This window comes from Amblyomma mixtum, chromosome 6, assembly GCF_055824585.1.
Source record: "Amblyomma mixtum isolate Tamu chromosome 6, ASM5582458v1, whole genome shotgun sequence".
Taxonomy (NCBI): domain Eukaryota; kingdom Metazoa; phylum Arthropoda; class Arachnida; order Ixodida; family Ixodidae; genus Amblyomma; species Amblyomma mixtum.
The window spans coordinates 137,653,058-137,676,888 of record NC_143017.1 but is presented as its reverse complement, the minus strand read 5'-3'; the positions used below and the strand labels follow the sequence as shown (position 1 = coordinate 137,676,888).

The window sequence follows — 23,831 nt, the reverse complement described above, 5'->3', positions numbered from 1 at the left end:
CTTGTCTGTCTTTCTGTTTCGTCAACATAGCGGTTCAAGAATGTCCCTTCACGCAGAGAAGAACACGTTCGCGAAGACGCGCTGTGGTTTAGAAATACGTGTACACATTTTCTGTCCTCAGTTAATTTATTTCTAGTACTTTTTTTCAACATTGTGCCATTCCGTGCTTCTGAAGATGCAGCACGACTTCTCCTAGATGAACTTGTCTGGCAGTATTCCTTTCCGCATGTGTAGCGCAGCTTTTTTTACAGTGGGATCTGTTTCTGCTAGCCTCCCGCCGGAGTCAAGCGTGTCACCGTAACGTAGTCGCGCCGTGCCTGACCAATAGGGGCGCTGTGCGCATTATAGTTGGGTTGGCGACGCTGCCGGTTGATGGCGGTGCTGCATTCGCGCTCGAGTCGAAGCGGGGGAAGTCGGAGCGCGCATTATGCTTCAGTATGATGCGTAACAGGTGGATGAGGAGGATTCCCGGGGAGGCACGCAGAGCCTTAGCGATAGCCGTCTTGCGTGGACCGAGTAGTTGAGATGGTTTATGGGAGAGGGTTAAAGTTTCGACATCCTTGGAGTAGATGGACTAGCGGTGAGCTATATACGCACCAATGGGTACACGCACGGGTAATGCATAGTTCTGACATTACGGTTTGAAGAGGATAGCGCGAACGGGTGGACCAGCGAAGGACGTTCGACATTATCGGGGTAGTCCGAGTTATGCATTATAGCGGAAACGTCAGGTTATTTTTTAGTACTTCTGCATGCCAACTAGCCTGCTTTTTGGTATCAATGTATGCGTTTCTTGTACTTTACTTTCGTATTGGTTGTTAATCCCACCTTCGGATTGGTGTCTTTCTGCGGCTTCCACCGTTATTGACGGGTTGGGGTGTGAAACATGCATGTGCATATAGTGCTATTTGGGCTGGGACTTTTAGAGCCAAGATAAATTTATACACATATACTGTGTCGGCGCTGAAAGTCGGAGCTCGTTGGATCATATATTTATGGCCACACCATCCTCAGCAGAACACAGTGCTCTCTTAGTAAGAATATTCGTCGTACTTTCACGGTATTTGTGACAGCCTGCCTCAGTGACGTGTCAAAATATGACAAATAGGTTACTGTAGTGATTGGCGCATCTTCTGTCATCTCACATAGTTTTTTTTTTTTTTTTGAGAAGTAAAGGTTCACAAGCTTAACATACTTTTCCTGACCTAGGCCCACCTTAATTTGTCCGTCCTGGGGACAAAAGTGTACACATTATGGCTAAGCCGTCTTCCAAAGGGTGTTGTGCGTGGACCTTATTGTCTGCTGTCGCCTATAGACGTTCGCATGACCATCGAACTCCTCATGCGCTTATCATGAAGGCAATACTGCAGTTTTTATTTGTCATGTGCGCAAAGAACAAAACACCTCGTACGAATACGCAAAGCACATCACATCTTTTGCCTTCCTGTTATCGGTATGTGCACCGCATAGAGAAACGGGCGGTCTAGGTGCGACGCCCGCAATTCGACCACATTGTCAACTGGCAAGATAACCAACCAAATTTCCTCCAAAATATGCGTGTTTTTGTCCACAATTTTCCAAAAGTCATGCACATTGGAGACGCGATTACCTATTTTTCCGTAATCGGTTACGTGACTGGTGCAGTTGTAGTCGAGCATCTGGAAGCCGGTCACTGCGAAGTTGTCGTTGAACTGCAGCGACTCTTCGGGGTCCCAGTTTAGCACCATGTTATTGGTTGACAGCGTACCTGCGGGACGAGTGGTGCAAACAATGGGTTTACCTGGGCAAAGCTTGATAACCATCGAGAATAACAATGAACGGTGACAAATTCACCTTCGAATTCGACAGTATTTGTTCTGTGAAAACCACAAAGCGCATTCGTGTCTGAAGCACTTCTTGACCTTACGCGGAAATTCTGCGAAACTGACGGAGCTCAGATTTAGATGCTTGCTTTCAGTCAGCCCCTCGGAAGCTAGAAGCTAGGCTGCCAGTCCCAGCGACATTCTGTGCTAAAAAAAAAGAACTACAGGCCTGGCTGTTATTTAAGAGTTCTCTCGAGATTTATGATAACTTGTTCAACATTTCAGCCAATTTAGGTGCACAGAAAAAAATATAGATAAACAGAGAAAAAGGGTGCGGCAAGGCCTCGCATGCGTTAACGCTCAAAAATACCGCAGTATATACTTACTGCTCTGAATCTTTAGGCTGCATCGCTGCTTGTCGAGCGGGTACTTGTGGAATTCCATTTCACAGGTTAGCTTCGTGTTTAGCCTGGTCAGGAAAGAAGGGGAGAAATCGGTGTCACACTTCGCAATTCACGAGGGACGAAAACTTAGAAAAGGCAACACCCAGTCTACCAAGTGAAATCTCTGTCATGTGCTGTTTATACTTTCTGCCGTTTGCATACCTCCTGCAGTTTTCATCGATTTAAACATCCATGTGTCCACGATGAAGGTCGGAGTTTACTGGCAGAATTACGGTCACTACCTAAAGCGAGGTTGTCATCCTTCTCTGTCAGAGTGACCAAGATATGACGAACTATAGGGGAATAGATAATACCCCTATCCCCCAACGCTGCAGGTCTAGCTAGCCTCAGACCAGCTGCCGGACCAGTTGACTTTGGTCACCTTGGCGAATGATATATCCTCGACGCTTAATGCGGCGTCGCAATATTCAATTTCTTTCTAGCTCTAATGAAGCATCAATGGTCGCGTACCGGCGGCTGAGGTGCACCTTGCCGTCTGGCAGCACGATGACTAGCACCGAAGAGGAGCCCGGCAACGAATCGCTGTAGTAGTCCAGCTGTCCTGCCCCGGAGTTCACGACGTTGCTGACCTCGACACTGGGCAGCCAGAGCTTCTGGGCGTGCCAGCGGTCTCCCTGGATGCGCGCCTCCGGTTGCAGCGCCTCGGCGTCGTACTCCAGCCGCTGGTCGTACCACGTCTGTCGCAGCCGCAGGTGGGCCGTGTACTCCTGCGCGACGGCGGGAGACAAAGGGGAAGGGATTAGGAGCCGCGTCCTGTGGAGTGCATGCGTGTGGGGTTTCGCGTCTCGATGCAACGCACATGGGCAGTGAGGGACGTCGTAGTGGAGGGCTCCGGATTGGTGATAATCAATGTGATGATGTTGACTAACTGTGGAGTCGTCATTGCACAGAATATCGATAAAGGCTATCTCCCAGGCTTCCCAAGAATTCACAATAGTTGTCGATATTCTGCGTGGGCCACTAAAAATGATCTCCGCTTTCATCTATAGGGGTGCATTTAGCCTTCACAGTTCCCTGTAAGACCGAGGGACTTCAAGCTCTTGCATGCGGCGCGTGAGGCTTCTGAAATGAGCCCCCCGAGAGCGCATTCTGTGACGTTTCGTTTCGTTTTCCTTTCGGCTGGTCCTTTTGTTGCGGGAGTCGTCCGCCACGGCCTACGTCACCAGAAGGCCGCGACCAATCACACAGGACCAAAGGAGAGGGAAACTAAAGGTTATAAAACGCGGCGCCGGATTATACGAGAACGCTAAGTGAGCAACTATAACTTTAAATAGCCTACAGTTGATACAAGCTGACACACAAGTGCACGCCCGGAGAGTAAACAAAACGAAACACCGCTGTACGAGGTGATACGACATCTTCCCGCATCTAAGTAAACAGCCGACTTATCAGAGAAGTATTAGGACACGCAGACACGAAAGAAGCAGCGTGTGCTCTGCCCCACCACGCCGCTTTTTAGCGGGCCAAAATACGGTCGCGTTATCGCGCCTTCAAAACATGAGTTAGCGCGGCGCCTCGGCGACCAACTATGCCACAGATAAGGCTTGCACGCGTCAAAGTGAACTGGGAAGACGCATCGCTGACCGTCATGCCTAATAACGCTGGCGCCCGACTGGAGCCCGCTCTAGGCAAAAGACGAAGGGTAGGTCTGTTTGTCTGTTCACTTTTATTAGCCAGTGGTGCCCAGCCGTTCCTGCATGCGCCGTTAGGCGCAATTGCTCTCCGCATGGTCCCCGGGCATCCCCGGGCGAGTGTCTTGGTCAGCACATCCACTAAGTGCGGACAAACATTAAGGTAAGCCGAGTTCATCGAGATATCGCAGGCGTTTTATCCCTTACGCAATGAGCCTGAACACGTGCTACTTAGACCTTAGCAAACACGCATGGAACACTCACGTCACGTCTCGTCTCACGCTTGCTGCCAAACGCGCACTAATGCACAGCGCTCAACACGTCGACGCGCGGAGCGTTGTTTGTGGAGGGGTCTTGCATGGTATGCGCTGTGATATCGGGGGTTTAACGGCCCAAATCTGCACTTGACAGTGTGAGACGGCATAGTGGAGGGCTCAGGAAGAATTTATACCCACTGGGGTTATTAACCCACGTATACTTTGTGTACTACTTGTAGGACACGGCTTTTTTGCGCAGTAACCCAAAAAGTTTATTCTATAATATTTTGCTCCCACTAGCGTAGGTTCAAGACGGTATGAACTTTTTCTGTTCAAGCGTTGCCTTGTGTGCGTTCACACAGAGCCGCCAGTCTTCTCTAGAATCGACCGCATCGGCTACATTGTTGTCTGGAATGAAAATATTTGCGCATATTATCATGAGAAAGCCACCACGCGTGATGAGGAATGCGACAATTGAGTCGATGTCAGACGTTGCAAGCTTTATCATACGCAATAGGTAGAGCGTCTGCCTAGTGTCTTACTTTGTAAGACAGTTGAAAAGTTGGTATTGCGAAAAGTATTCCTATCAATAACAGGATTCCGAATTGCTAAGCGAAATAAAGTTTGTTATAAAAGTACTCTAATTCTTTTTTGATTTGCAGAAGTTTAGGCATGCATGGGTTAACGTGCACTGTCGTCACACAGTACACGGTTGTTTTCGCATCTCAACGAAATGAGGCCGTATACGGTCGGGATTCTGCCCCGCGTCCTTGGGCTCAGCTGCCGAACGCTGGAGCCACTAAACCATCGCGGCAGGTTATGCAAGGGTGGTATAGGGTGGTATATTGAAAGACGTGGAGTCATCGCGCCTTTCGTGAACTAACCTTGAGGTAAAAACAGGCTTGAGAATAGTTTTCTAGAAGTAGTTAGCTCTAAAGAGAAAAATATAAAAGAGGCAACACGCTTGTAAACTTTTCTTTTATTAGCATTTTGTCCGGTAAACTTTGTTCCAAATGAACTGCCCTAATAAATGAGTAGTGAATTACACGGGATGCAAGTTGCTTCCAGACACTGGAGGCCTTTTGCGCTGTGTATCTGCGCACCCTCTTGCCTCATCCGTTATGTGCATCGCTAACGTAAGATGAGGGCTGCTTTGCTCGAGCTGCAGTCTCAGAAATATAACCCCCAACTGACAAATTTTGCTCGCGTGCAGCTACTAACAATACTTCAAGAGCCCCATTAGCCAACACAGATTATGCTGTCACTTGTGGGAGAAGTTACCAAGAGTTATGAGTGTTACTGTGAGCATAGTCATAGCGCGTGGAAGTGGGAGAGCGAGCAGCAAAAGGACTGCACTGATTCGTCGCGGTAGCTTTTCGTGCAGTGCGGTGGATGCAAGAAGCAGCCATATCAGATGCACGAGGGAAAGCGACCTTGTCCCTGGAAGCAGCGTCCGCGCCCGGGAATTACTTTCACGTGTGACCTCGCCGCGGCCGCTATCGGGCACCTGCCAGTAGCAATCTAATAAGCGCAATCGCTGACACCGCGCTGAGCCGTCGAAAAAAGATAAGACGTAGCTTCAGTTTCTGGTGGTGTCGTGCCCACATAGCCGTCATGAAGGGCATCGTCCCAAATCAATCGGGATACGAACGAGAGTTCAAAAAAGTGGTAGCGTTTCAACTTAGTTAAAGCGAGTAGGCGTGTGAAAGCATGTGTTTAGCCTGGCTGGCGCATTGTAGTTAAAGCGATTAGGCGTGTGAAAGCATGTGTTTAGCCTGGCTGGCACATTGTTTTTGCTTTTCGGGGTCGTCGGCACGTCTGCCGAGGATATTAGACTCAGGTTAACCGTGGTTAGGCTGACCTGATCTGTTCACGCCGCTGATGGTAAGGCGCTCGTCTACCGAGCCGTAGTACCCGGGTTCGAATCCGACCGCGGCGGCCGCGTTTCGATGGAGGCGAAACGCAAGAGACGCCCGTGTGCTGTGCGATGTCAGTGCACGTTAAAGATCCCTAGGTGGTCGAAATTATTCCGGCGACCTCCACTGCGGCACCTCTTTCTTTCTTCTTTCACTCCTACCTTCCTCCCTTCCTTTACGGCGCGGTTCAGGTGTCCGCCGAGATATGTGAGACAGATACTGCGCCATTTCCTTTCCTCAAAAACCAATATACCGCTGATGGAAGTTGATGAAGACGACGATGTGCAATGCAGCACAGCGCGCGAGTGTGTTGTAGTTCAACACGAGGCGACGTGATCGGCTTCGGCGATAGCAGTGTGCTCGCGTGGAGTGGCCAGCGAAACTGATCTGTTCGCGCCGCTGCAGTTTCGAAACCCAGCCGCGGCAATGTTTGTTTTATTTCTGCACCCTCAGGGTCATTCAAGCCACAATATTCTTGGTTGGGTTTGACCCGGCGAAGTTGTGGTTTCGCACTAAAATTTCGCGGATCACCCGCATTCATGTTTCTGGAAGGCATCGCCATCGAAGAAATGGCAGACCAATCCCTATGCTTCTGTCAAGAACAGGCACGTTGACAAGGGTCTCGATTTGCCTGTAAGCAACATAACGTTAGCCATGTAAAGCTTCCCGGGCTCCAGGAATCGGCGTCATAACACGCATCTGGGCTTCTCCTTGCGAATGGCGTTGCCACCAGGCCTCTCTCCGTTAATGTAAGACGCCACGGACTGTGCGATGTCAGTGCACACTGAAGACCCCGAGGTGGTCGAAGCTAATTCAAAGCCTTCCAGCACGCAATCTCTCATAGCCAATATGCAGCTTCGAGATCCCACATACCGCCACCCTACTTCGCGATATCGTCTGCGGCTCAGAAACACTCTTCAAGATCCATGGTTGTTTTTGAGATGGCTGACGACACGCACGTAGTACAAGCATTACGAATTGGCCGGTACCACACTACGTCTCCCTTTGACGCACGCGCATTTGAGTGGTTATGGAGGCAAAGACGGTTGTCCTATGGCTATTCTGTACTGACATATTAGCTTATAGGCCCACCGTTCTTCTTTGCCTGTCTAGGTCCTCGTCAATGGTGCGCTGTTCGTCCGCTGAGTTACTTTACAAGGTAATGCCGTAAGCGAAGCGCAGATTACTGATATATTACCCATTAACTTTTATCCCTAACTTTTTCATATCTAGATCTCTCAATACCTGCTGCGAAATTCCGTGTATAGTGCTAGAGATTGTGTCGCCCTCCCTGGCACCCATTCGTATTGGGATTCCATTGCCTTCTCTACGGAGGAGTATGGTGATTGTGCAGTCACCATAGACATTTTCCAGTACTTTTACGTGTGCCTCTTCTACATCACGGTTAATGCCTGCAAGACTGCTTTGGTGTCGACTGAGTCAAATGCCTTCTCGAAATCAACGAAGGCTATATATAGAGTAAGCTATAATTTGTGCATTTCTCTGTCATCTGGCTAATGGTGTCAACGCGGTCTATCGTCGAGTAGCCTTTAAGAAAGCCAGCCTGGTCCTAGATTGATTCAAGTCTAAAGTTACTTTGATTATATTAGCGATTACCTTAGTAAATGCCTGGTAGGCAACGGACACTAAGCTGATCGATCGGTCTGTTTTTTCAAGTTCTTGACGTCCCATTTCTTATGGATTAAGATAATGTTAGCGTTCTTCCAACATTCTGGTATGTTCCAAGACATGATGCATTGCGCATACAGTGTTGCCAGTTTTCCTAGCCCACTCTTCCCACCGTCCTTCAACGGATCCGCAGTTACCTGATTCTCACCAGGTGCTTTTCCCCTCTGCATTGCTTCTAAGGCTTCCTTTACTTCCTCTATCGTTACCGCTACGCGTGTGCCTTGCGTTTCGCCGCCATCGTATTCCGGAAGCGGCCGCCGCGTTTCGATGGAGATGAAGATTTTGAAGCGGAGCACACAGCTTATGCTGGTGACGAGGGCCAAGGCAGCGGCGGAGGCCAACGGGATCCTGGACTAGGGAAGACCGACCACTGAAGCTCCACATCTATCTATCCCCATCCCCCTACTCCCTAACTCTTCCTTTTGAAAAAAAAAATAAATAAATGTTTTCACTACTACTACTGAAGCGCGAGTCTAAATTACTCTACCTTCCATTTGAGCCGCTAACTCGTTGATTGGACGACGCATGCCAGATAGCGAATCGGCAGCACCTAGGCCTGCGCTACGCACTTTCACATGTATACCTGCTCGAGCCGTAAACTTGTCCACTGCCACGAGGCGTTCTGTGCCTGCTCATTCCCGCCGATTTCTCTCTTGTTTCTTAGATAAGCGGGGCGACCAAAGTTGCTGGCCACGCTAGTTTTGCAGCAGTTGCCCTTGAGGAGAGGCAATCAAATATACGGCAGCCCGTCGGCGATGGCTTTCTGTCAGCCGGTTGCCTCCAGTTCCCAGTGGTTTTCCCTAATGATGGCAGTGTTGAGCCACGACCTTCATACCAGATGGTCGCCGCTTATCAGCTAGTGCGTGAGTAGTGAGGCCTTTCTCGCTGGACGCATTTCTTGTGCAGAGCGAGTGCCGGGCCCCGATAGCGACCCCATTTACATATAGGCATGATAAAGGGCCCGTGGTGTGTATGATATTCCACGAGGTAATTGGTGGAAAAGGAAATCCGCGTGTCTGCTAACAGTGCTGCAGGTGTCAGTGATGAGAAAGATTCTTTGACATGCAAATGCATCGTGTTCCATATGTTGGTACAACGCCAGTGACTTTGAGATTTTACTTGCCAACGACGATTACCTGCAGTGCTCCTTGCAGATTAAATGTGAACGGGCTCAGCTCTCCTTTTATGTAGATTTACCGACATCATCCGCGTACTGTCTAACCATGTGCGATATTAATATATCATGCCTCGAAGTATCCATCGCTTTGGGAAGAGAAGCTCTGTGCCTTTTAACATTTTCGAAATATAATGAATACACTGCGCCACTTTTTAAGCTAGAGCAGATTGTGCCCTTTATGGCCGCACGTCAGTGCAGAACTGGATGTGGCGCGCACAAAATTCCACGCAGTAGTAACCCGGTCTGAGGCTGCCTCCAGAGCGATGCTGGACTAGGAGGCCATCCTCCGGAGGATATTTTCACCACTTTCTTTTATTCCGTTAAATTTGTTCTCTCTCTGTCTTTCCACAGTTCATTCTGGCTTATAAACAACTCACGGAGAACGAAGGCGAAAGTACAGGAAGTGATCTGGTGCATTTGCGATCTCTGTTTATTTTCGAAAAGTTTGATGTACGTTGTGGCGGATCTATAACAGGAAGCGGAAGTTATCGTAAAAAAGAGCCACTCTTCTTCGCCATCGCACGACGTATGGCACTCCTTTTAATTGTAGACCCAGTTCACTCAATTGAACATGCCTCTTCACGTCAGTCTACTTTTTCATCCTTTGCATTGTCCTCAAGTGATCATAAACTATCGTGAAAATAAAAAGTATTTTTTTTTTTAAATCACCTCTGCGTCCGGGCGCAGGTTCACATGCATGGGGTCGAAGTTTTGACAGATGCCATTCGTTCGCAGTTGCTCATTTTGTTGTGGAGCAGAAGCTTTTGTGTTGTATATACTATGTGAAAGTATCGCAAATAGCCGCGATTTTTCATAAGAGCGTTTTTTTGTGAGAAAATAAATGTTGTTTACGAATCAAGTCCTCCGAGTCCTGTGTGCACTCGTATTTTTATGTATACATTACGGTGAATGAAACAACTATTCCACCTGTAGCATACAACAACTCAACTCAAGTCAACTCAATGAAACAACTAACCCTGCAGCTTTATTAACGCAGAAAAATGACTATGGTATTGTTTGGGCGCACGCTTTCTTTCTCTTTATTTTTTTGCCTGCGGCATATAACACCAGTTGAAAAATATATCTGGCTACGCCACTGCTGACTGGACAAAGATGCGATCTAGATGCGAATCACTTCTCGAAAACTGTTTGGTTAACCTGGAAATCTCCAGCATGACAAATATTTACAATCTGTATGCAGACACTGAAACGACGCAAGTCAATGCCCAAAGAGTCCGTCCGCAGGACGATGGTAAAAGTTTCGTCTGCTTTCACGGCCGCGATAAAATTCGCTATTTGCTCACAGAGAGAAACAAGTGGAACTTCTTAGCGCTATAGCATGGAATCCGATAATGGCAAGCGACGAGCGAAATGAAATTAATTCAGCAGTTTTATCCATGCTTCCTTTCTTTCTCGCTGCTTTTCTTTCTTTCCTGCTGGTGATTGCCTGCGCATGACCACAAAGTGTGACTACGGCAAGTAAACAGATGCAGTTCATGTTCAAGATGCCCTTTCAGTGCAGTCGTGCTTATTCTTTGTGGGTAAAAGAACATGGATTTTCCGGTTATGTTGTTCGTCTGAGAACGTCGCTGTTAGACCTTTCAAGCGCCGCTCGCCATATCTCATCTTAAAAAAAAAAAAATCCTCCTTGATAATCTATACATTCTTAAAAAAAAGTTCATCATTGAGGTTTGGAAAGTAAAACACGAACAGCTGTTTTTCTTTCTACTCGTACATAAAGGATTTATCAGACGAGCATTCAAGGGATCAAGGAATAACATGATTTTTTTTCCCAAGATACTCAGGATGCTATAAACAAAAAAAAAGTATATAATATTACGGAAGCAAAAAGCTTTCTGCGTGAAAGTGGCGGACGTCGTGTACCAGGCTCACAGTTTCGATTAATACTGTTTACTGCTTTCGCTAGCAAACGTGAAAAGCAGCCCAGTTGCGTAATGAAAAGCGCTGAATTCGTCTTGAACGGACAAGGCACAGTCAACTGCAGCTGAATGGCCCTAAAAAGTGCGAATTCGCGATGTAAAAAATTGTGTACGTAGCGCCCTTAAAGGTGCACTGAAGAGGAATCTGAACTCATGTTTTTTCCACGGGAACTCGATCTATACGTTCCGAGTATTCTTAGAAACTTCGACTTATTGCCCTGTGTGGCCGATTTACCTAATTAAATCGAATTAACGTCCGGCTCACGCCTTTATTTTTTTAATTCTCCCCGTACGGTGGGCGGAGTCGATCAACGCGTAGAGTGCCTTTCAGCCAGCTCCGTGGAGGCTTTGCTTTCACTTTATTTTGTTTTTTAGGTTTCCGTGATTAGTTTCATTCGCAGATAATATAGCCGCAAATAAAGCCTGCAGAAATAAAAATACGCGCGGGCTATTTGCTTCTACGGACTACTACGTATTACTCCGCCGATGGCAGAGCGGCAAGCCTCCACGGGACTGGGTGAAAGGCACTCCACGCGTTGGTCGACTCCGCCCACCGTACGGGGAGATTTAAAAAAAAAAAGCGGGATCTGGACGTCAATCCGAATGAATTAGGGAAATCGGCCACACAGGGCAATAAGTGGAAGTATCTAAGAATGCTCGGAACGTGTAGATTGAGTTCCCGCGGCAAAAAGCCGTATTCAGATTTCTCTTCACTGCACCTGTAAAGGATTAAGGTTAAAATAAAGTTCTCAGACTACGAAACCTATGCCACGACCTCTTTCGAAGCCAACGGAGAAAAAGTGGCGATGACAAGTCGCTATAGCCGCTCACCGTGTGCAGGTCGTTGGTGGACGCCATGCTGTAGAGGACTATGCTCGTGTTGACGACGACAGGACGACCTGCGGCAGCAGTTTGAACAACACACGTCGTGAGGGCTACGAGAATGCACAGAGCGCGCATTGGGGCCAAGTCCCGTATGGGTTATGCCGCATATACGAGCGCGGTCATGCCCACAGCATGCGTGGAGGGTTTGTATATAAATATGCAAGCAATGGGGGAGGGCAGCCTCAGAGCCACCATGCCGTACTTTTCCACGCTGCTCATTGGGAAAGGTCAGAAGAAAGTAAGGGCGAGAGAAGTGCCCGGTGATAATGATTATGACGCAGGCGGAAGAAAGCGTAGTTATATCGTCGGCATAAACTGAAGCGCCAACGGAGAAAGTGGGTTGAGAACAAGCTAGTGTGGTACAGTTCGAGTCCTATATGATATTGGCTGACAAGCGCTTTACAGTTTTGTTTTTACAGCTCAGGATACCCGAGGAGGAGTCTGTTTTTAACTGGGCGCCTTTGTAAACACTTCAAAATTGAAGAGCAATCGCAAGAAGGAACAAATGGAGCCGATGCTCCCTTATTCATTACAGGACAAGTAGCAGAGGGCACTCCAGAATCACTAAATGCAATCAGTAGCAAGAACCCACAGAAACAGATGAACTTCGCGGCAATTGTTTTAGAAAGAAGCCATGAATATTTTCCGCCATGGTATGTTCGCATATGATGAAAATATTATGACCGGATTGTTGCAGATCTTCACTGCCATTCAGTTTTCTAGTCGGTGGCAGACACTAAACAGCGCAGCATGTAATTACGTTTCTCAGTCTTTGATTACACTACACATGCGCCATACACGCTCTTGCATTCGCATGTTTGGAAACAACCTGCAACCCCTTCAGGAGCAGTCTTGGAACGTGATCGTTTATAGGAGTAGTCTAATAATACAAGCAATAGAGCGGTCGCAAGTGTGTAGCTTGATTGTCCCGATAATTTCGCTTCTGATTTTTAGGCTCTTGCTGCATACGTTCAAGTTCACACTCAACATACGGCCTGCACAGTGTAGAGCCAGAGTATAAATAGTGCATGCGTATTTTTGAGAAGCATTATATGGAGCATTAACCCTGGTTATGAGCGCAGGGTCTGCATGGATATGGTAGTGAGGCGAGCACCACGAGGGAGGTCTTTGACTCCACCAATAGCAGACCAAACACGTTAACCATGACGCTGTTTGACCAAGTCTCCCTTGTGCCATTAAAAAAATAATTGTAATAATCACTGCAAGAAGCGCACTCGCTCTTCGAATGCTCAGCTAATGGATTTATCCGCCCTGCGTGCAATTATTTTTAGCCTTGCAGTTGGTGAGGGCTAGGGACTGTGAAGACGTCAGACTACCCAGCTCAGGCGACACAGTACTTCGTCATGGCCGCCGCCTTTTATTTTTTTATTCTGGACGTGCTGTTTGGGGCAATTTCGTGAGACTGAGAGTGAACAGACTTTCTGTTGCTCTAAAGTAGTCGTCACGAGAAACCGGAAGAAGGAAGAGGAGAGAGTTGCATAAATGTGGCGAATCACTGGTCCATTTTCCAGAAACACATTGCTCACCTATGGCGTAGTACGGCCGCACCCGCTTGTTGTAGATGGAGGGCGATGTGATGTTGGTGAATATGATGTCCTGGGCTTCGATCATGGCCTGGACGCAATGCCTGCGAGGATAAGGGAACCAAAGAGTTCACGTTGGAGTTCCTGCTGGATCGCATATTTTTTTAGCTCACAACGTAACAGAATTATGTCCACTTGATTTCTATTTTTTACCGAAAGGCTGCGACGTGGCGTGCGCAGAATAGTGGAACGCTGCGATTGTAGGATTTTTCGTTGTAATAGTAGTATTAACAGTCAGGTTTTAGCGGCGCAGTGGTTGTTGGAACCAGTTAGGAGAAACTCGTTATGATGGTCATACGTGCAAGTGCAACCGACAACGCCTTTGGAACGAAGTCTGGTCGCCTGCATGCAGCTTCGCAGCTGAAGAAACAAGTGAACAATTGAATTTTTAGGAAAAAACAATGCTGGAAGGAAAAATAAGTAGTTAGTAATGGTAATAATAATAAAGCTGCCACTCTTAACAATGAGAGGTGACCTATAGCTGCACGTTGATTTATGACGGACGCCGCGGTTGAAGAGCTGGGGATTTAACTCCATCTCTTCGAGAGGTTAAACTAGCAATGAAACCTCAGTACACTGAATCTGCGACCTTGTAGCGAGAGGAACAATTTCTTGAACAAAGCGGGAAGGCGATGTGCGCAGTTGTTCAAACCTGCATTTGTCAGCAGTGTACGCAAACTACAAGAGTGCTCGCGTTGGATCGGGCACCAATGGTGGAGGTTGCTCCTAAAACTCGTGCAGTATTGTTTTGTGCTGTTATGGCATATGATCTACCGTGGGTCGGGAAGAATTCATAACTCCGATCCAACTCCCTATTCCTGTCTTGTACGACGGAGCCCAGCAAGCATGTCCGATACGCCGTAGAGGAATACACTGACGCTTAGCAGTGCGTGACGTACAAACGATCCGTTTGTTCTGCCAATCTCGTGACATGTGGGTCGTGCGTGCAAATAAGCAGCCTGGTGTTTTCTGTTGCTTGTTTGCACCAGCTCAGCGCTTCAGTGCCGCGCACGTCGAGCAAATGTTTCTGCAGGCCGCGTGTTTGCCTTTGCCTCTTTCGAACTGCGTCCGCAGTACAACTGCAACAGTGAATGCAATGCACGTCCAAGTTCGACGCCAACGCGGCACTGAACTCGTAGTGCAGAGGCCCTGTGCAGCCCTCTTTGCGAGAGTAAGCCGCTTATGAGCGCGATGTTATTTTTTACTTTAAATAAGTACCGTCGCTGTTTGTTCGCTCCAACCAGAAGTCACAACCGGTGAGATGCTACTGCTCTCGAGGGCAGCGTCACACTATGGGTAAAACGCACCAAAACACAGCGCGTGACAGTGTACGCAAATGTAGGTGATTTTTCTTAGAACTTCTGTGAGCAAAGCTGGTAACCTTCTTTCGCCAAACAACAATTTTTACGGTACTGAGCTCCTCAGATAGGCCTATAATGTTGTAAAAATACATCCCTAGCCTTCTGTTCCCAGCTGGATAAAGAAAGGCGCTGTGCGAGGAGTTTCGTTGTGCAAGAGAACATCAGCAACTGTATGTCAAATTAAGACCGCTTTTTTTTTTTTTTTACCTCTAGGTGTTACTTGCGAGGCTCCAGGTGTCTTTAATTTCGGCCAGATTAGCGTAATTCGGTCTTTTTATCTTTCGTTGCCTAGCCCCTCAAGGTCGAGTGTCGTTTTATGTATACGCATCTATTTGCGTAACAGCGCATATAGAGGTGGGCAGGATAAGGAGAAACGGTTATTCTGACAGTGTTGTCGCAGTATAATGTGGCATCCATGATGCGGCTCTGACATCGCCCTACATTATGCGGCGGCATTAAGTACACGCCTCTGTTGAAGAGAGGTAGCGTTTGCGTCTTCAAGGTGGCTGAGGCTGCCTTGTTTGGCTTTGTTATATTATACGAAGGGACTTTATACGCGGCGCCAATCTGTCTACATTTGTCGGCAGGCAGCCGCAGAGGGGACGGGCGCGCATGGTTGTTCTTGCCACCGAGAGGATTATCCGATAAGACTGCTCTAATGAACTGTGTTCGCGGGGAAAGTTCAACTCCGGGGCGCGCCTTTGCACGGCTCTGCGCAGTTTAATGGCGCTTATTGCCGTGACTGGCAAACAGGAGCAAAGGGTTCGGAGGTCGCCTGCTAAGAGCAGCGCATCTCTTCTTGCCCTAAAAAAAAAAAAAAGTTGGGTGCGGATTTTTATAGCGATTGTTTGGCCTTTTGCTTCTTTTTTACTGACACTGCTTGCTAGATGTCAGCCTTGACGTGGCCATAGCTGCCAATGGTCATTGCCAGTAATTCGGGAGAAGCGCTTCTAGTTATCTTAGCTGCCAATACGGGGCGCATGGCTGTGAAAATTAAAAATATAGCGCGTTGATATTATCCGCGACGTAAAAAAGAAATAGAAAAAACTCTGTCCCCTCCCATTTAGGCGCTACAGGCCGCTAGGCTTAGCGGTTCTGGCTGTGTGCTGTCCTGAATTCGTGGAATGAATCGACGTCAAAAGAAGAAAGCCGATATATTATTGTTGGAAACAGCCTCCGAACAGATTCTGCTGTTGTTTTCTTGTTTATTTTGCATACCTTTCATGAGAAGGGGACATAAAATCACTGTTTCGGCCAGTTGTGAAAATTTTTCCAGTTTTCTCAGTCGTCACAACAAATGTCTTAATTATTAGAAGCGTGGGATGCGCTTTCGCGCGAAGCGTGAGAAGTGGCTCGGCTTTGAAGGCTCGAGCAACATGCAGCTTCCCGCGCCTACCTGTGCTCTTGTCGGCTTCGCGATGCGAGCTGCTGCGACTTTGTGGTTCAAATTCTCTCAAGACCTGGCGAAGCATCTGAGGCAGCCGTGGCTATACTGAACCGAGAAGAATGAATGGTGTACGAAGATAGATTTTGGGTTGTGATCTTAATGGGTAGGAAGACCATGCTCTCATGGATGCGGGGCAGTAACGCACCCGTCGATTGGGAAAGCATAGGAGCTAAAAGAAAATGTTTTTCATACATCTTCAGCGCGGAGCCTGCTCTCCTTGAACTTTTTTTTTAGAGCGAAAGCTGCAATAGCCGGGGCACCACTACACCCTTGTCCTTGAATAAATAAATAAATAAAACAAAATTTGCCACGACTGGGATCCGAACTCGTGGCAACGCGAACAGATCAGCTTCGCTGGCCACTGCACGAGAGCACTATGCTATCGATCACCGCAGCCGATAACCTCTCATGTTAAACTGCAATACACTCTCGCGCTGTGCATTGAACGTCGTCTCGTTCATCAACTTCCATCTGCGGCGCGAGCAGATCATATCAGCTTAACCTCGATCAGAGCTTAAGCTGAGTCTAATATCAGCGCCAGACGTGCCAACGACCCAGCAAAGCAAAACCTTGAGCCGGCCAGGCTAAACACGTGCTTTCGCACGTCTACTCGGTTTAACTACGTTGAAACCCTTTCATTTTTGTGGCACTTTGTGTACAGGATTTGCTACGTGGGGATGACCAAGGGTTAAAAGAACACCGAGAGCAACTCCAACCAATTATTGTTCTCAGTAAAAACTGATTCTCGGGCTCTTTCTTTCGAAGTTGGTGTTTTTCCGGCAGCAGAAGACTCGTTTATCCCCGAGAAAATTGGATTTAAAAATCTTCCCGCCACTCGCGTCCGTGTCGACGCACGCACTTTAATTGCGGAGCCTGCCGGTGATGGCGACACCTGTACTTCGATTGCTGGTAATTTCTAGCTTATTACAGCTCCGTCTTTGGTGAGAGTAGTGTCTCCTTGTGATTCGAAAGCAGTACCCTATCGATACAGGCCAACTTCTATTTGTCCTAAGTATTCCTTTAAGGTGAGAGGGACGGGAAGGGCGACACGATATTGCTGGCGTTTTCTCTTTAACCACCTAATGGTATATTTTACCGATTTCCTAGTCTTTAGTTGCAGAATTTCATGTTTAATTCTGACACTAAAAAACAAAGGCTTGTGTGGGAGAGAGGGAGAAAGGTAGGCAGGGAGGTTAATTCGAATGATGTTCCGGTTGGGGAAAAGGCACGAGAGGATGTAAAAGAGAAAGATGAAATAGAGGGATGGGATGAGGAGCACAGATATCATCCAATGAAATGCGGGCTTCCAAGCCACAATCTGTCGCACGAATACGTCGCTCTTAAGAATGGTGCTTTGTATGCCTTGAGGGTCGCCGATCGCTGCGGCCACAGTCCGAGGACTCTGCTCTTCATCGGAGTGACAAGTTTCGAAACGGTGCAGAGCACAGCACAGCGCTTGTGAAGGTTCCCAAGACTTTGAGAGAGGTATCAATAAAGGTTTTGTCTTTCTCTCTCTATCTCTCTTTTCTTTCGGTGCTAAACGCAGTGCATTCACACTGGATATGTTTTATCGTCTCTTCACAGCCACACGTCTAACAAGCAGGGCTATCGGTCGTAGCAATGCGAAATTATTACCGCATTGTAAAGGAAACACCGAGACATAGGCGGCAAAGCAATTCTGTCTCACGCCGCTGCAGAAAATGTGGACGACGAAGATGTCCAGCTAATTGAGGTGATGGTTGAAAAATTTGTCCGAGTGTTAATGTCAATTCTTCATTTATACCAGGGAGATATAAAGGAGAAATACTTTTTAAAGGGCAGCTCTATGACAGTGCATAGACAGCTTATTACTGCGGTAGTGACTTCAGATTCACGGAAATCAAATACCTAGTACGGACCGAGGTGGGTGCTTCGAGTTCATAGCGTTAGCACGCGTCCACTTTCGAGCACTTTCTAGTGTGTCGTCTTCCCCGCCCTCGGAGCCGTGCGGGTTGGTATGATATAAGAATTCATATTCCCTCAATTTTCGCGTGTCAGTTCTACATGGTTATGGTGAGAGCGGTCGAAATTGCCGCGTCGCCGTAAACGCCGTCCTTCAAACTTTTCTGCATTTGAAATCAGTTTTGCTAGGCTAAATGAGCGCTTAAAGGTAAAACACGCCCTTTCGTGGCTTCTATCCTCTAGTGTTGAAGAGGAGTTTAAATCCTCGAAATGGTAAAGAGGCGGTGGCAATTGAGGCTTTGCTGAAATCTGAAATCTCTTGACGGGCGTGTCGTTTGATATGTGCGAGACGTGAGAGCACTTAGTTGGAGAACAATAGGACTCGAAGTTGGCGATATCGATTTGCAACCACTAACGGCAAGCGGGACGGCGGACTAGGGTATTAAGAGGTTAAACAGAAGGATCGTCGTTGGCAGTAGCCTAAGAGCTGCCGAGAACATTTTTGTATCATACACACTCTGTTCAGTGAACGTGTTGGAGTTCTCCAAACCGCTGGGGTAATGCGTAAACTTAAAACAAAGTTGTGCACGGGCGCCAAAAGAAACCGGAAACAGCTAAATTTTTATTCCATGTTTGGAAGGACGTGCTGGATGCTTAAAGCACGCGGTGCTGGCGTAGACATCTAATATTTCGTGCATTTTGTTGAGAACATTTAAAACACAGAATGATACCTTCACAATAAAGCTGACTTGGTGAAAATAACATGTCTTCTTTCGAGGTAATGATAAACAACTGCAAAGTTCCACCTATCTGCTGCGGTTTGAAAATGACTGAGCTGTTTATAGCTAATTAGCGTAACGAAACATTCTCAGGTGGCACGTGCACGCAGCGCGGCACGGTTCTGAACTTGGAGAGGCCAGTTACCTTTGCCCCCGATAGTACGTATGGTTTGGTTGTGGGTTTAACGTCGCAAAGCGACACAGGCTGAGGATGCCGTAGTGGAGGGCTCTGGATAATTTCGACCATTTGGGTTTCTTTAACGTGCACTAACATCGCACGGTACACATATCTCTAGCATTTCGACACCATCGAAATTCGACCGCCGCGGCCGGGATCGAACCCGCGTCTTTCGGGTCAGCATCCGAGCACCATAACCACTGAGCCACCGCGGCAACTGATTAGTGTGCGTGCGTGTGCGGGAGGAGGGGAAGAGAGGGCATGTGTGTGTGTGTGTGTGTGTGTGTGTGTGTGTGTGTGTGTGTGTGTGTGTGTGTGTGTGTGTGTGTGTGTGTGTGTGTGTGTGTGTGTGTGTGTGTGTGTGTGTGTGTGTGTGTGCGTGTGTGCGGGGGGGGGTGCGTGCGTGCGTGCGTGCATCCGTGCATGCGTGTTGCTTGCAGTATCACTGCTCCTAGAGTAAGACGTAAAATGCTTCCAGCGTTAAACATTTATGCTGCTTGAGTGCCGCATGAAAAAGAGGACTATCTAATATATGGCGAATGTGAACGATGCAACCTTGTCACCAGTATGAAGGGCAAATTTTTGGTCATAAAAAAAAGAAAACAGAGGGAACTGCTGTGTTCAACATAATCTTAGCACGAAATGTTAACGATTTACATGAGCGAGCACGAAGGCGGGCTCTTTCTCATTTTCTCCTCTATTTCGTGGGGACAAGTGATTACCATTTTTATGCGGAGGCTCATGCCTAGGGCACGGTATAAAACTGGCACCAACGGATGTCAGAAGATATCCATAAAACTGGCACCAACGGATGTAGAAGAACTCATTAGACGAATTGACATTTATTGTAACCCGTTTGCTTTTCAGTTTATGCTCAATGCGTTGACTTCTGAAGTGCTTCAGTGACCATAGAGCTTTCCAAAAGTGCTCCGTGGGAGTAGCCATGTTCGGATCTCGACAGCGCTGCACTGTTATGTGCACTTGCGAAGGCACGGCGAAAGCGGTATAGCGCGGGATATTTGCACCTATTCGCAACAGTTCAGAGAGTAGGCGTTTGGGCATATACATTAGCCCGACGTTACGGATCCTATCTCTTCCACAGTGACTTGATTCGGATGGAAGCCCAATGCAGAAACGCCTCTGTGCTGACATTTTGGTGAAGATTGCGAAACTTTACAGCTACTACACTGCGAACTACTACACCCCAGGTAGTTCCGAAATGAACCAGATCAATCAATCAATCAATCAATCAATCAATCAATCAATCAATCAATCAATCAATCAATCAATCAATCAATCAATCAATCAATCAATCAATCAATCAATCAATCAATCAATCAATCAATCAATCAATCAATCAATCATTTGCTTGCCCAGAGGCGTGCATAAACTAAAGTGGTTGCTTTTGGCGGATGTTTCATCGACTGTTGTTTTATTGTTTTTTTCATCGCAGCGGCAACCAGCCTGTTCTATAACGTGCCCGTACTTGCTCCAGGGCTACGAAAGTTATCCCTCTCTGTGGTTGCTTTAACGGATGAAAGAGGTAAAATGCGAGTTTGAGGCCAGGAACGGTGTTAGCCTTTTGTTCGGCAATTCTAACTGTTCTACGGCCTTAACGGCCCCGTTGGGGTCGTATTTCGTTCTGAGTTAATTGCTACTGCTGAGATAACGGGCACGCTCAAGGGAGCATGAGATATAAGGCAGTCATCATTCGTCTTGAAGGCGGCGAGCTGAGGACGAACGCGCCCACACACCGTCGCTGAGGGCGACTGCAGGCAGCTTCACTTGTAAGAAGACCGCGGTGTTCAGCTTAGTCTTTTTTTTTTTTGCAACTGGAAGTCTACTGCGTGACTGTTCCGCCTATTATGGGACTGCTAGTTATACGTAGTTGTAAGCATGTAGGCGACAAACAACGGCAAAGGAAAGTTGTTCTGGAAGAACTGGGACATTGTCAATGCCAGTGCTGCCCCGGTCTAGGGGCTTTGACAATAAATGTTTTTCGCCTTCACCACCATAACGCCAGAGCGAGAGAATGAGCACGTGACTTCGACGAGAAGAGTTTACATGTAATAAACCTTGCACCTTTGCAGCGTATAGAGCGTGCGAAAGGTACTCTGTTGAGAACAATTAAAAGCATTATTTAACTGTATTTGCTGTGCTTTGGAGACTGTGCTTGTTATCCTAACTGGGCCACGGAAGAATGCGTGCGGCACAGGCACGGCACAATGTTCCTTCAAACCTCGGGACTACTGTAAGATTTCGTTTCGTGCAATTTTATAGCTCGCAAGCCATGTACTGTACATGCCTGGCAAGTATTTCACAGTATGTACACCATTCGAGTACCCTGACACTGCTACCTACACTACTCACGTTAACCCATGAAAGTGTGTCGCGAGATTTTCATATAGCAATGGGCGTATGTTGTTAGCAAGGGCGTCAGCTAAATGAGCCGTATGCCTTGCCGGGAAATAAGAAAACTGTTGGCAGAATTGCTGGCGAAGCCAGTTTTTCGTGAAAGAGCTTGGAGGTCCAATTGCACTGCCGAAGACAAAAGGGTAGTTTCCAAACGGGGGCGTATCCAGACTGATAGTGCCCCCGGTCGTGGACTTTACGGATGGAGAAAGAGCCGCGGAAGAATGACAATGCACACAAGAAACCGTACGGCACCTGATTGCAAAACACGTGCTAATCTGAAAAGCACGCCATTAAGATTGAGGAATGTTCGTGCCAATCTGAAAAGCACTCCATTGATTGAGGGCTGGCCGCAGACGCGAGGTCACAGCAACTATTGAAGCCGGGGTGGTGGTGGTAAAGACAGGAAGAAGATAGAAGTCAGACATGCGGGTTTGTAACGTAAGCACCGAGTTATTTTTGCTTTTCTTTTCTTTTTCAGCGGAAGCACCAGATTTATTTAAGACCAATGGCGTGAACCAAAGTTCGAAGTAAATACTCGTTCTTGAGTACATCACAACGTCTCTATTTCGGGCTAGATATCTAACAAAAGGTTTTGCAGACATGCACAGACTTCTACAGAAAGTGCAACAAGTGTTGTTCGAATGCCACGGTTTCCAATCTTTCTTGAAGAAAAAGGTCGGAGTGCCTCGCGCTGCTTATGTGCCTGTCTCAGGCGTTAATACAATAATGTGGAGTTCAGCCTCATGCCACTCATTGGTAACCTGTGGCCACATCGTTTTGTGTGAGCCCGAATATCCCCGGTGGCTCCAGCGAAATAAGTATTGGCCCTGCACGGGCCGATCACCGCTTGCCGACGCCAGACCAAGCTTGGAGGCCAAACAACAGAGTCCAGGCCATGCTCAGCCCTACGACGGCCCAATGACAAATAACCATTTATACTAGCGAATACACTAGAAAGGTAGCTGTGCAAAATACGTGGAAAGTATTCACAAAAATGTCTCCAGAGCGCATCGTCACTCTTTAGTAGTGTATACTAGTAAAGAAAGCCAGCAACGAAGCGAGGGACCTGCTGTGGTATTGCGGAGTATGTCAGCTTTGTCGTTATCTTAAATCTGCCATCTCTTGATATTTTAACAAAATAGAAAATGGCGCTATTAGGTCCACACTAAACGCAGTACGGTGTCTCGTGTCAGATAAAAAAATAGACCTCAGGTATGCCCTGCAGGCCTGAGGTTTATTATTTCGCCGTCCAACCCGTCCACAGCGTTTTCACTTTGGCTAAGCGCTGAAACAGAGAAGGTAAGGCGGAGTGCATTGTTATATTTCTTTTTACTGGCACACCTATCCAAAGACGCTGCCTCGAGATATTACCATTAACCTGAATTTGTAGAAAACTAGTATTTTCTAAAAAAAAAAAATGGTTTTGGAGCTTTGCAAGCATCTGCTATGTAACATAATTCAGATGGTGTGTTCAGTTGTACTGGACGGCAATGACCACCGAGTTGCATCATGTGTCGGCCTGACCTGTTGGTGGACGTTGCAGAGATACGAGGGATGTATTTCGCTGTGATATGTTCTGAGGAATTTTCGCAGTGTGGAATATTTTTTCCGTTCTGTGGTGTGCCTGGCCGAAACCTACTCAGGCAAACTGTTACTAATGCACATTTCTCATTTTCAAGGCTTCGGGAGTCATGAGGCCCTTATAAGAAAGAAATATGGTTTTCCTAATCATGAGAACGTAAAAATTAGAACAAAGGGGCCGAGAAAGCGGACCAGCGAATGGAAAAATAAGGAACGGACAAGCTAAGAGCTGTTTTAAAATATTGCGATTGAAATATGGGATGGCTGTGAAGCAGAGGGAATACATGCGACGTTCGTTACCTTTGAATGAGCGTCGCGGCGAAGGTTACTAGGAAGAGCTGCGTGAAGACTTGCTTTCTGACGCCCATTTTCGCTTTCGACAGCAGGAGGAGCTGCCGTGAGAGTCCGTCACGGTTTCGCTTCTAGTACCGAGGCGGCGGTGAGGAGGGATCGTCGTCCCGTGGCCGCCTGCAGTTCCGGCAGGGCTCCTTATATAAGCCCCTACGTCACCGCTATCTCGCGACGTCACCGCTACGTTTATCGCCTTCCGTTTTCTCTATCTCTCTTTCTTGCCGGCCGCACGCGAACGAAGTGACATCGCTGGCCGCTAGAGACAGCGACTGTGCGGGCACGAGCACCTCAACGGCTCCTGGCGGCCGTGTGAGAAGTTCCCACGCGTTACTTCCACGAGCTCAGCAGAAATAACGGCGTCGCGCTGGAGTCAGTGCCCCGATCTGTTTTTATCAGGGGTCTATGCTCTGTAT

At 47.5% G+C, this 23,831-nt stretch overlaps 1 protein-coding gene across 1 annotated transcript in view; it reads right to left on the bottom strand.

Annotated features, from left to right (window-relative positions):
* Positions 1-23,551, bottom strand: part of LOC149340531 (glycine receptor subunit alpha-2-like) — a 29,270-nt gene extending 5,719 nt beyond the window's left edge. Inside the window, exons 1-6 of the mRNA XM_089549341.1 lie at positions 23,368-23,551; positions 13,309-13,409; positions 11,708-11,775; positions 2,717-2,973; positions 2,189-2,271; positions 1,610-1,747 (exon numbers count right to left, since the gene is read on the bottom strand). Coding sequence (XP_089405467.1) covers positions 1,610-1,747; positions 2,189-2,271; positions 2,717-2,973; positions 11,708-11,775; positions 13,309-13,409; positions 23,368-23,435 — 715 coding nt within the window. The 5' untranslated portion in view covers positions 23,436-23,551. The remainder of the gene's footprint in view (positions 1-1,609; positions 1,748-2,188; positions 2,272-2,716; positions 2,974-11,707; positions 11,776-13,308; positions 13,410-23,367) is intronic.
* Positions 23,552-23,831: the final 280 nt, after the last annotated feature.